Source organism: Gallus gallus, chromosome 2 (assembly GCF_016699485.2).
Source record: "Gallus gallus isolate bGalGal1 chromosome 2, bGalGal1.mat.broiler.GRCg7b, whole genome shotgun sequence".
Taxonomy (NCBI): domain Eukaryota; kingdom Metazoa; phylum Chordata; class Aves; order Galliformes; family Phasianidae; genus Gallus; species Gallus gallus.
In genome coordinates this window covers 106853238-106867334 of record NC_052533.1, presented here as the reverse complement: position 1 = coordinate 106867334, position 14097 = coordinate 106853238, and the positions used below count along the sequence as shown (strand labels likewise).

The 14097-nt window shown below is 39.2% G+C and overlaps 1 protein-coding gene across 3 annotated transcripts in view; it reads left to right on the top strand.

Annotated features, from left to right (window-relative positions):
* Positions 1-14097, top strand: part of NOL4L (nucleolar protein 4 like) — a 188479-nt gene that overhangs the window by 44474 nt on the left and 129908 nt on the right. For all 3 annotated transcript variants that reach the window (XM_015282617.4, XM_015282618.4, XM_015282616.4), the window contains exons 3-5: positions 345-456; positions 967-1079; positions 5004-5136. In XM_015282617.4, the coding sequence (XP_015138103.2) occupies positions 345-456; positions 967-1079; positions 5004-5136 (358 nt within the window). The remainder of the gene's footprint in view (positions 1-344; positions 457-966; positions 1080-5003; positions 5137-14097) is intronic.

Here is a 14097-nt window from a genome sequence, read left to right as displayed (position 1 = left end):
TTATAAGAAAAAGGTTGTGTTTTTGATTTTTTTTTCAAATAGTCCTCTATGAGATGCCATTTATGCATGAATCTTTTTGCTGAAAAGAAATTGTAAAAAAAGATGATAAACAGAAAATGAAGTTCTAGTGATATAAGTGAAATTTTGTCATTAGCCATTAGGTGATAAGTAGGCAGATTGGATAGATGTTTCTTGAAATCCTACACGGTGTGCAGAACATGCTCTCATTGTGCTTCCTGGCAGTATATGAAAATATGCCTTATTTGGAAACATAATGATCAGTTCTGTTAAATCATGTTCAATCAGCTTATATAATAACACCTATATTTTGTTATTCATTTCAGATTTCAGAGACCTATGCCTTCCTACCGAGAGAAGCGGTGACACGATTTCTAATGAGTTGCTCAGAGTGCCAGAAAAGAATGCATTTAAACCCAGATGGAGCAGATCATAAAGGTAGTTTTAGTGTCAAACAGTGAGATGTAAAGTAATTTTATTTCTAATACCATTTATATTTTCCTAGCTTAAGTGAAGGTTCATAAAAATTTGGTAGACTGGAACAGTTCAATAAGTCAGATCATCTCATTTACTTAAACTGGAAGGTAGTGAATCTTCTGCTTTTGCTTAAGGATGGAGTGTAATACCATATGCACCCTTGATAGAAAAATGATTTTATCTGGAGGAAATCATTTATTTTGCTATGGGAATGTTTATATGAAGGCTTAAACATAAGGAATAGATAGCATGCATGTGCTGTTGTCATTTAGGATAGAAGAACTCATCACTTTTCAGGTTTTGAACTTGATTTTCATTTTTCTTCAGGAGATTTCCATCTGCACAGCCTACAAGCAATTGAAAATGCCAAAGTTAGAACTGAATGACATAACTGTCTGACTTTGACTGCAGAGTAGGCTGAAGTAGCCTCCACAACCAACATATAATGCATAATAAATATTTTTATTACAGATAATGGGAAGCCACCAACACTGGTGACCAGTATGATTGATTACAATATGCCAATTACTATGGCCTATATGAAACATATGAAGCTGCAGCTACTAAATTCACAGCAAGACGAGGTACAAACTGAAATCTTTTAAGTTTGTTTTTCTTTTCTCATGTATTCTTTGATGCTTGTCTTTGTGGTAGCCAAGAAACAGATCTGAAAGTTGATGTCATCTTTATAATTTCATTGCTACAATAGTGACGGAAATCAAACCAAGGCTGTGTGCAAATAATCAGTTTGAGAGAAAATGTCATGACTTCATGCCCTTCCATGGTAATATGCTGTATTGCTTCAAAGAACCTGAAGGTGCCCTTTCACTGACCAGAAAGGATGCGGGGGGCTGCTGAGTATAGCCTTAGTGTTATGTTCAGCAGTGACTTTCATTGTCTACTTCTAGAAAGCAATACCATTTACAGCTGAAATGAATGCCACGATGCTCTCCAGGTTAGTAGCCAGGATGCAACACATTTTGGTGGGAGGCCCCAGACATATCAGTTCAAATCTCTAAGGCAAAAATCTTGCCTCATTGATAAATAAGAGTAGCGTTTTCTCATGAAACTTCAAATAAAATAGAAGGGTAAAAGAAGAAAGTAGGCTGAGAATTAAGTTTCTTCAGGGAGAACTTAAGTCAAATTACAGTTATTTTATTTCAGAAATAATTTCTGTGATTTATTCCAATTTTTCTCGAATCTTAAGTACTTCATCAATTGGAGGCCACCTACCAAGTTATTTGTAATAAATTCATTTTGCTAGAAATGTGTTCATTTACCATTTGAGCTGCCAAATATTTAGAAGCCCAGCTATGTGCCAGCCAAAAAGCATTCCTACATGCTGTGTCCTTCTGCCTGACTACAAGATTGTTTTTAGTAAAGAAAATCATCAAAAACAACCTTAGCAGCTGGATTATGTCAGAGGCTCTGATTGACTCGACTTCTGTAGAGTCACCTAGGTTTTGTTTCCTAATAAGTAGATATTGGCTACTGGTGGAGATGTATGGATTATTCAATATCCCATAGATTGGGAATCTTTGTTTCACTTTTGCCTGTTGTATTTATTTATTTTTATTTTTAAATTTTATTGCGGAGGGTGTGGGTAGAGATCCCTTACTGAGATCTTCACACACAAATATAGCTTGGTCTTCTTTCCTTCCTATGGAGTCTCCCCTCTGTGTGCTGCACCTTTACAGGAATCTGACAGCAGGATTCCAAGCAGCAGGAGGTAAGAGGCTTTATCCTTGTAGTAGCCTTAGGGGTTAAAGGACTCTTAGGTTTCTCCACTTCCCCTGTTTGACAGTTACTCATCCCTCAGAAGGGTCAGGCACTCATGATGGATCAGGGCCATCTGCCACAGTGCCTCTATAGCCAGAATGTATTGGTATAGTCCTTCTGGCCTGATTACTGATATTTAAACTGTTTTTTTCACCTAGATGAAACAGTGACAAAGATACAGGGGCAGCAGGAAGCAGCATTGCTTGGTATCTCCCTGCCTGATTCAGTTTTGTAGCTCTGCTATCACTGTGTATGAAATATCTGTGCTGTTTTTATGAAGAGAAAAGTAGTTTTTGATACATTTTAGTCACGTTATGTTTTCCTGGGCAGAATGGGCACAAAGGAAGTCCTCAAGATAATCATTTATGTCCTTTCTCAAAGCAGCTTTGCTAAGAATTTATTTATTTTTTGCTCTGGACTGTACATTTGTTACACTGAGAAGGAAGTGGCAGTGAAAATATTACGGTGCAAAGCAGAAAGATTTCATGCACTTGAAATTGTGCTTGGGTTTGTAGGAAGGCTCTGTTTCCAAGGTTTCATCAGTCACATCTCTGTTCTTGTGGAGGGGGCGGAACTGAGACTGGAGTGAACTTGGATGCCACAACAAGCCAGCACAGCGATTGAAAGTCTCCAAATTCTCTCCTTCTCAGTTCATCATTTTTCATCTGAGGCCATCAACAAAAGGGAAGCAGGCTTAATCTAAAAGGAGAATTCATCTATATGTGGGAATTCACAGAGGTGCTGCAACTGGTACAAAGAGGCCTGTGGCCAGATGGTTCTGCTCCCCATTGCCTGTCTGTACAAAAACTTCTACACAATTCATAGAGTGAGGTGGAGATATTCCACACACTGCCATAAGCAAACACAGGCTGCCTATGTATGGTGGTGTTTTATATCTATGCAAGTATCAGTTGCCTGACTGGCAGCCCATATACATAGCCCAACCTCAGAATTAGAAAATGAAAGCTGCTGCTTGCTGACTCCTGCAGGGACAAATAAGAAATACCACTGTGCCTCAATAGAATCACGGTGTTCCAGAAGGTCTGGAGAATTTGTGTCCTGATCTCTCTCTTTGAGAAAGCAGCACACATTTCTGCTAAATCCCAGCACCAGCTCAATGTGTATCTTTACCCCATCTGACTGGAGCACGAGCTGGTGGCCACCAGCTCTGCACAGCTCTCATGCAAGGGCATATTCCTGATATATACTGTGCTGTAGCTGAGGTGTTTCCTTCCCCATACAGGCAAGGTAAAGAAGTGCACACAAGAGAAGCCCTCACTCTTCCATTCCTTTTTTTAATACAACTTTAGAAACTGTTTGTTTCAGTATTTGACATTGTCCTGGAGTGATGGTGCAGAACAGTATCACCTTGCATACTGTACCTCTCTTACTCTTGTATGGCATTTGGCAGTGCCATCCTCTTTCAACAAGAGATGTGACTGCAGGAAACTTTGCTTCCAGAAATGAGAGAAATGCCCACGCAACCTGGAAAAAACACCAAGATCCACAAGATGAACTGATTTAAGGGCCAAGTGCTTAGACAGAAGAAAGCAACTATATTAGCCTCTGTAGAAACCAGTTCACAGTAAATACACAGTAAATAAAGTTGTTGTAAATGTTGCTGTTTTTCTAGGTCACTTCTGGTAAGCAACCCAAATAAAAATAGTCAGTTCTGCCAGATAGTTTTGTTTTAATTAAACAACAACAACAGCCAAGCAAATAAAAAAAACCCATATAAATTGGAAAAGTATTTTAATCCTCAGGGGACGCTGTATTTTTTCTATATGTTCTTTAAATGGCTTTTATTCACAGTAGGAGTAATTATTTCAGAAAAGTTGTTACTGAAAATACATTGCCATAGGTTTCTGAATTGCCACTGCAGCTTGCAGAAGAAGACTTATGAGAGCTAAATTTTTAATCCATGAGCGGATGCGGTGGGACTGAAATGAATGAAGCTAAACATATACCATACATGTTAACCATGTATGTGAACATATGCTGGACTAGGTCTCAAACTGTTTTGTAACTGGGGATAAAATATCTGATTGGGACTTTTTGTACTCTAGTATCATTCCTAGTAGAGATTTTGTAATTGGACTTGAGACTTGATAGATAAATCATATTAAAGATGTGTGAGGTAGAATAAATTTCAAGTGATTCTCATGTGATCATATTACTTTGGTTTTCTACTGACTGTCATTTGAGCATGATAAACAGTCTTCAAAATTTTCACAGATGCTTCCTTAAACATAATAGCAGCGTAGGGGTAAAGTCATATTGAGGGAACTTGGTTGTGGATTCTTTTTAGATCATTTGGAAATGTTTTATTGTAAGTGAAAGTCACGGGGTTACCTGCCTTGACTAGGAAAAGTAGAGAATTCAGGTACAGACTATGGAGAACACTCCTCAACCACATTCGAGTAACAAGGACTTTGCGTGGGGTCTCCAGTTACAACCCTATTTTACAAAATGCTATGGAAACAGTTACGAGTGTGGTAATGGAGTGTCGTCATAGTTGATCAAATTGCATTTATCAGGCTAACATATCACATAAGTGCTGCGTGTTCTCTGCTCTTCTTTATGTGCTCTGCTTGTTTGCTTATGTACACAAGTATTAGCATGAATATATTCTGTGGCAGGGAGAAATGAAATGGAGTAAGTGAGCCTCACATACAATATGAACAGCATCCAGCGTTTTCTGACATGTCTCTGAAACTTTCAAATTGTAGGATGAAAGCTCTATAGAAAGTGATGAGTTTGATATGAGTGACTCTACGAGGATGTCAGCTGTGAACTCTGACCTCAGCTCAAATCTTGAAGAAAGAATGCAAAGTCCCCAGAATCTCCAGAGCCAGCAGGATGGTAAGGCTCTCCTTTCATACAGAAAATGTGCTATTGTCTTGTCTCCTTCCCATTCGGTGCTTTCATTTAGTACCTGCTGTGTCCTTCACTTCATAGTGTGTTTCATTAGGTAATTTGAACTATATGTTCCCTTTGTCTCAGCATGAAGAGAATGAAGTTGGTTGTTTTTTTTCCCTTTCCTTTTTTTTTTTCTTTTTTTTTTTCCCCAGGTTAATTTATTTGTTGCTTAGGCAACAGGTGAGTGGTTAGACCACTGTATGTTTAGTATTATTTTACTATTTTTATACACCAAGTGTGATTCTATACAGACATAAAAGGAAATGAAACTGAAACCTTTCCAAGGCAATCCAGAAGGCTGAGAAAGTTGTTTTTGCTGGTTGAAATGGGGAAGAAATAAGAAGGATGTAAGAGAAGCTTGAAAGCTAGGAATTGGGATGTGTTATTCAGAGAAGAGGATATAAAACACAAACTCCAACAGGGAAACAACACAACCTCCAACAGGGAAACTTATGTGTAGAAAATAGAACACACAGCATTATTAACCTAAACATATTAATTTCTAGTTTAGTTGTAACATAAAGCTAATTCAGTGGTGAAAGAGACAGAAGTTTTACTTTGTGCAAAAGGTGGATAGAGGTGTATTCTTTTTCTCTTTGTTGCCTGGTTTGGACTCAAACTTCTCTTTGGTTTGGAGCTCACACAGAGGTTGTCCTGTATAGACTGTTATAGTGACTCATCGGTGGCACATGAGTGAGCAACACCCGAAGTGCAGATCTGTTCTATTGCTATTAAATACTACATACTGATATTCTGTATTTGTTATTCCATTATTTCCTAAACATGTGCCAATTTAGAAGTGCTTCTTCTTATATTTCTCCTGGACAACAAGTATGTGGAATTTGTTAGTTAAGCCGGATTTTTTCCACTTAAAGCATCATCATCAGTTGTTAGCTTGTAAGTTCTGTGGGTAAGAATGTGTGTGTTGCATTGAGGCTGACAGGATCTGATTATGGGCAGGAACTTCTGCTGTGTCACTTTCTAGAAAAAAAAAAAATTGAGGAGGATGTTTATGATAATTTCCTATGCCAGATTTTAACCACAGCCACCTTTTCTCTTGGTGTCCTTAAATTGTCCCAAAATGTGTGTAGATATGTTGACTAAAGGAGCAGTACTCTAGGAATAGGGGAAGGTAGTTCACTTTGCTGTTGGAGTCTGCCTTAGTACTGCTAAGTTAGAGTTTTCAGAGACACTTTGGAAACTGTCGAGTTTATGTGTCTGAGTTTGGATGAAAAACTGTTTTAGAGGTTGCTGCTTACACTTCACATATGAAATATTTCTTAATAGGTAACTGAATGCATGTACATATATGCACATGAGGTAGAAATTATAGTGCAACAACCTATGGAGAAATGCCTGTCACACGTCTTAATGCATTCTTCAACCAGAGTCATGCAGTACATGTGATCATAGCAGAACATAGGTATGAATGATAAAATGCTGAAAATCTGTCACTTGCCATTTAATACCTGTAGCAAATAAATGCACTGTCATTTTGATCTACAGGTAGCGTGATCATACAGAATTGCATCAAATCTCTGTGCTTTCTTCCCCTCTTCCCAGATGGCACTTTCTCACCTTCCTAAAGTAATCCTATTTCTTTTGCTGCTGCTTCTGACTAAAACATTTTCTGACCAAGAAATTTGGAATAACATCTCTTCCTGCCATGGTTTTCCTGTGTTAATTGCCACCAAGTTGCAAACCTAAGTGGGGGTAGTTGTAGCAATACTGTGTTTCAAGATAGGCAAGAGGAAGCTGAAGGAGAAACTGAAAGAAATTGTGAGGAAGGAAAGAGGAATGATAGCAGAGGGCAGGAAGAGAAGAAGATTGGAAGAAATCAGTGAACACTGGAACATAGGGAAGGAAATGGTACTGGAAGGAGGGAAGACAAAGGGGAAAAGTGAACGTAGCAGTAGTGTTCTCTTTGCTGTCACGTTTTTTACTGTAAAATTTCACAAATGTAACACTTAATTACAGTGCATGCTCATGCAAATTAGGACTTATGTGTGTATGTGTGTCTAAAGTGATTCCTCTCCCCTTCCCTCGAGTTATTATATATGTCTATGAGAGTTTATGTCAGCCACCAGATTCAGTCTGCCTGTAAAGACACCTGGTGTCTGGCTTATCTGAAACATGTTTGCTGCGTTCTGGCAGGTGGAAGCTTACTGCTGTGCGTGACTGACTGTGCACACAAGGCTGGGAATGGTGCCTGTGGTGGAACAGGACAGCACGCATCTTTTGCTGCCACAAGCATGCCCTCAGTGGGGTAATGGTATGCTAATGGGGATAATATGCAAATAGGAATCACTGTTGCCTGGGTTGGATTAAGGACAGATAGTAAGTGGCCAGAGGTTGTGCATTCTTTCACTGTGTGTTTACACGGCCTTTCGTCTAAGCTGGCCTAAGAATACTTTGGAATATCTATCATTCTCTTCCCATGGATTTCAACTGATTAATGGTATGATATACACAGAGGCTAGTGAAGGACTTGGAAAATCAGCCCTATGAGGAGAGGCTGAGGAAGCTGGCGCTGTTTAGTATGGGGAAAAGGAGGCTGAGGGGAGACCTTATTACTCTCTTCCAGTACCTGAAAGGTGTTTACAGTGAGAGCGGGGTAGGTCTCTTCTCACTGGTGACAGGTGACAAGATGAGGGGAAATGGCCTCAAGTTGCGCCAAGGTAAGTTTAGGTTGGACTTTAGGAAACACTTCTTTACAGAAAGGGTGGTTAAGCACTGGAATAGGCTCCCCAAGGAGGTGGTTGAGTCACCATCCCTGGATGTGTTTAAGAGCTGTTTGGATGTGGTGCTCAGAGATATGATTTAGCGGAGGGTTGTTAGAGTTAGGGTACTATGGTTAGGCTGCAGTTGGACTTGATGATCTTTGAGATCCTATCACACCTGAGTAATTCTATGATTCTATGATTGGTGTTTTCTAGGGGAATGCATAATGGGCCTGACCATGCCACTGGGGTTTAAATGAAGACACCCTTTCCAGTTCAGTTATCAGAGCACAGTAGCATGCTAACACTATAAACATTAAAGAAAACAAGGTGCTTACGTACTTTCCTATCTGGGGCTATACCTGCATCATATTCAGGTATTTGGATTTGGAAATCCATTGCAGAGCTCATACTAGAAAATTTGACCTCTCGTTTCTCAGAACTTCTAGTCTAGTACTCTGCGTTCTCTCTTTCTCATGGTTAGGTCATTTTAACCTAAGTAGAATAAAGGCAATTATGAGAGCCACCCACAGTATGGGCTGAAAGTGATAGACTTCTGCATCCAGAAATATCATGGTCAGCAGGAAAACTGCTGAGAGGGAAGCTGCAGAGTGGGAAGGTGTGCATTTGCTTGTAACAGATGGGCGTTGAACTAAAAACGGGTGTAGGTACTGCATAAAAGCCCTGAGCTCTGCAAACGTACCAAAGCTTTGTGAGATTCACCGTATAAAGAATAGTAGATTAAAAGTGAATGAAAAAATTAAAAATAGGGAGAGCTGATGTATTTTGCATGTAGTAGTGAATCCACAACAATACCACAGAAGAGAATTCCCACTTTAAGTTAGCCTTTGAATGCTTTTAAATAACAGAACCCTGAGTCACACCTGCTAGTGGATGGCTGAAAATAGCATCCCAAGCACCTGCAGGGCTGCTGCAACCGTGGGGGAGGAGTTGGAAAAGAGCTGCTGCTCTTCCCTGGGGAGTTAGAAAAGGAAAGCAGCTCTAATTTGTGATTGGTTTGTTCCCCAGCTGCGAGTAGGGTAGGGCTATCTGGTTACCAGTCCCTGGGAACTGCTTTCCCTAGCAGCCAGCTGGATAATAGGGCTGAAAATTGCTGAAGTGTGCCTTTCTCTTTTGCACTCGCTCCCTTTAGTTGCTCCTATTTTCTTATTCACCTCTTCTGGTAGTCTTCTGTTCCCTCTGCTTTCCTATAACATGCTACGACTCCCTTATCCTAAGCTTGTTCTTGGGGTGGGTGCAGCATTCTGGCTATCTGCAGGCAAAACTCCTGCTTGAGGGATGGCTTTAATTCTGCTTTTTCCTAATAATGCTCTAGAGACTTGGATGCGGCTGGATCAAAACGTTTTTGCTCTTGTTTAAGAGCAAAGACAGCAGACAAAATTTGCCAACTGAATCTGAAATAAAGGAGCTTGTTTTGGTTTTGTTTTTTATTTTATTAGGAACTCTGTGCTCGAACTTATGCAAATTTTTTTGTTTGTTTTGTTTTGTTTTAGAGAATGTGTACAACTAGAAGTAATAAGGGGTAAATGTTATGCTTTATGCTATGAGCCACTGAATTTCAGGCTGGACATTAGGAAATGCTACTTCTCTGAAAAAGCAGTCAGGCACTGGAATGGGCTGCCCAGAGAGGTGGTGGAGTCACCGACCCTGGAGGTGTTCGAGGAACGTTTGGATGTGTTGAGGGACGTGGTTTAGTGAGAACTTTGGGTGGATGGTTGGACTGGGTGATCCTGTGGGTCTTTTCCAACCTTAGCCATTCTATGATTCTATGAATAGAAATCAGGTATGAGTTTATTTGACTATAACTTAGTGCAAGATGGAGAATCCTCCTGTTTGCAATATCTTTCATTCTACCAAGGTGCAGCAAAACATTTTAATGCTTTTGTTTGGATTTGAGTGGAGGGATTATGTTCTAGTTAATCCAGTTAGTTGAAAATGATGCAGTTATATAAATGTGTGTAAACATATAGATCTCCCCTTCACAGACACTGTATAGAGACTGTGCTTGTAGGAGATTGCTATAGCAAAATATGTTATGATTCAGTATTTGACAGGAGTTGTACTATAATCTTGGATGTAGAGATTAGTAATAAGCTTTTCCCAGTTGTCAGTGTATAGCATATCGGGTAGTAGTACTGTAATGTGGTGGACAACTGCATTCAGGTAGTTTTTGGTCATTTGGATCATGCTGATGCTCTTTCCCCAGCTTGTTTGCATTGCCAGGCTTTCCACAGTATTTAGTTAGGAGATGTGCTTGTTTGCATTAACCATTTCCTCTACACGAATGGTTTTTGTGGCAGATGGAGGTATTGGAGTTAATCATGTAAGTACCTGTTTTGTACATTGAAGTTGTAATCTTTAATTAACAGCTTCACCTCAAGTAAGTAATATTGACTGATTCAGTTGTTACAATCTGTGTCAGTTGTTAAAGTCTGTGCAAGGTGTGGAGTTTTCTGGACCCACACTTACCACTGTTTTGTTCTCTCTCAGCTGAGCCCTAACCAAGTTTTTAATCCATCTTCCCATTCTCAATTGGTTGTACTGTAGTACTTCTTTCTGCTTTTATTTTTATTCCACTAAAACGTGGACTCACTATCTTACAGTACCGAGTTTTCTTTTTCCACAGTGTGATTTATGTGAGATACATGGGATTAAGCATTAAGTGAAATGTTCAGGCCAGAGTGAAGACAGATAGGCAAAGGAGCACACTGGGGTAAATTGTCCCTGGTGTTGCCTATGTTATTGCCGTGCTCTTGACGTTGAGTAAAGCAAATGGTAAAAATAAAAACAACATGCAAGCAGAAGACTCTCAACACTAAACCCATTGCAATATTTTTGCTGCTAATTAAGACATCTCTATGGAAATGCTATTTTACGTTAAGGGATATTGTCAGTAATTTCTGTTGGAGCACTGAAAGGCTTTACAAATATGCTTATTGTCTGTGAGGACAAATTGCACATGACTTCTGTGATGGCACACAAGATTAACCAAAATGTTTACAGGATTTGGGTATCTTTACTTAAAATCTTGACATCTTTAGGCTTCAAAATGAAGTACTTGACACTTCTGTGGTGCATGGGATGGACTGAAATAACCACACAAAGTGACAAAGCTGTAATAACAATATTGAAAATAAAATACAGAGCAGCCTACTAGTTTTCCTCCATGCAACCTCCCATACTAATGAAAAACCTTTTAATTTGGGAGTTTTTCTGTGGCTTGACTGGCTTTATAGATCATACTAACACAGCGATAATGCTATAAAAGTTGCTTATTATGCTTGTACTTTACACAAGACATTAGGCTGATTAGCATTTTATCCTAAAGCAAAAGGTAGTTTTTTGCTAAATAGCAGGGGTTTGGGCTGATTAAGAATGGAGGAAGTAGCACTGTTATCTTATAAAGAGTGTAGAAAAACAATTGCTTTTTTTTGCAGACCATTTAAAACTACAATTCATGTTAGGGCCAGGAGAGCTACTGAATTTTGAGTTAAATTCAGGCCCTCTGGTTTTGCTCAAGCTGGCAAAACTTGCAATGTTTTGGGCAATAACCTCAATACATACGATTAAGGATGAAGCAATAAATACGAGTGTACTGAATGAGATCTATGATCTCTCTCTGTCTCATGGCAATGGAGAAGAAGAAACGCATACAAGACCATCATGGCAATGCTGGTAATATAGCACCTTGCACACAGTGTTTTGTGATCTTGCTCTAATTTCCCTGGAGAGGAAAGCCCACTGGTATGGATAGGTTTTACCTTTGCCTTAATCTGTAAGGCTGAGCAGACACAGCAGAGGCTGAGGGAGGGCAGAAGTACATCCCACAGATGAGGGCTGAGACACACTGGCAAGAGGGTATGAGGGGAGCTTCTGAGCTCAGCAATCTGTTCTGAGGATAAGCAAAGGTCTCTTGTCTCTGCAGCTCTCAATCTGCCACCTCTCCCAAGCAAAAGATCTGTTCCTGAATCAACCGCAAGATTGCAGAGTCACATATGCATGTTTCTGAATAAGTCTTTAGGCTGCACTGAAGTGTTACCAGACTCTTGTCAAAATTACAGATGTTCCTTTACACAGAGAGTTAGGTATAATACATTGTTCTATTTTAGAAAATTAATATCATTTTCACCTATGCAGACTTAGAATGGACCTGGGAGTTTGGCATACAGTGACACTATTATTTTGCTTCAGTGGAGCTACACCTGGGGTGATCTGGCCCATCAGATTTGCTTCGATATAATTGGATTTACACTAATACATTTAAGAGAGGAAAAAAACCCTTTTGTAATGAGGACAGAGAGACAGACAATTGTACTAAATGTTTTCCACCAGTGTTTTAATGGCTTCTTGGAGATGATACCATATCAGTGCAAAAGGCACGATGAGTGACAATGTCAGGACTCTTGAGCGCTGCTACAATGTCAGGGATATTGCATTATACTGCACCTGTGAAACAGTTTTAAGTGTTGGTGCTTGTATGTTAGAAATTTTAGTCCTTAGCATCATTAAGGATCCTCTGGAGATCCTGCTGGGTGGATTTTTTTCCAGCAAATCAAGTATTTTAATGTACTGGCTGCTTACTTTTGAGGCAGCTTATGCTTGCACTGTCATCAGAGCACTGATAGAGTAGAATTTTCCTTTGTGTCATTATGCAACTCAAACATGACACTGTCTCTCCATGCAGAATATGCCTTCCTTCCTCCAGGTTACTGTTAAATGAGTGCATGGCTGAGACCAGAGCTCCGCTAGGTGGGTGAACAAGCCTAATCAGATTGGGCTTTCAAACTGCGATTTGGACACGAGCACCTCTCTCACTGATGTGTAGTGCAAAGATTACTTTTACAGTTGACTCTTTTCATTTGGAAAGCTACTGTACATTCATTTTCTGGTTGCAGTGTTGTAATCATCTTGTGAGTTGATTGGACTGAATATTTATTTCCCCCTGCATTTCAGTTCTAATTGTGTCTTGTCTTTTTGCAAGTTGTGTTCTTTCCTTGATGACTTTGTATTCTTTTTTTTATCTTATACCGTAATTTGTTTTAGAGACTAAAATATTATTAAACATGAATTATGCATTTAGCAGACTCTCAGCTACAGTGTGACTGTTGAGTTGCGAGCAGCGAACAATCCCATTTCCCGTACCACCCTCCCAGCTGCGCAACTGTCACTTTCTATTATGCTTGCCTTGAACAATTGAGTGTGCCTTCTAATGACAATAATTGCCTAAAAATTGTTTGTCATGTTTGGCTTGTTAGCAACAAACTACTAACTGTTGGTTACAATCAAGTTCTCTGCTATTATTCCATAATTACATAAGGGAATACTTTCGGCCAATAATAGCTCAGAAATTAGAATTATCTTTTCAAAAGTAATGCTAAAATGCTTGCAGACCATTCACTCTGTTCACAGCAACTCTTTTTTCATGAGTAGTCTGGTGTTAAGTGAAGCGTACTCCTGTGTGCATACTCACACCTGTATCCTTTTACATCTTCAGAACAGGTCTACAGGTTGTGGCGGCGATATACAGGTCCTCTGTCAATGGAAGTTTCACTTTGTCAATATGACTAACCCACCAGGCTCTGTCTTCCTTATGTGGGTTCTGAAATGGGCCAATTTGCTGAAGTATGCAACACCTTGTACTCTAGGCCTAGCAGGATTTCTGAATATGCTCGTTTGGTTTTGGTTGATTTTCTCCTTATCTTACCACTTCTCAGGCTTTTCCCTTCCATTTCTCTGTAACTTCAAAATCAGTGAGGGGTATTCTGGCATAGGGATTTAATTTTGTTTTCCACTACAGACATTTTATTCGGTTGATTCTTTTGAATGTACCAGTTGACATTAGCAGTAGTTACGTTCATAGATGAATTTGATCAGCTTCCTTACAGTATAAATACAAAGTTTTTTAATAATTGCAATTAAAATATATTCTAGTCATTTATTTCATTTTTTATTACATTTAATATAGGAAAATATAATCGAGCATTTTCTTGTCTTAGTAAAAGGAACATACTTTAAGGAAAATTAAATATAGCCATTAATTCCTTACTGTGTTATATTTTAATTAAGCAAGCTCTTAATATTTTTTTTTATCTGAACAGGAAATTCACTGGAGACACCGAGCTGTCTTGCAATTTTTTTTTAAACGGAAATTTCTTCTAAGTGT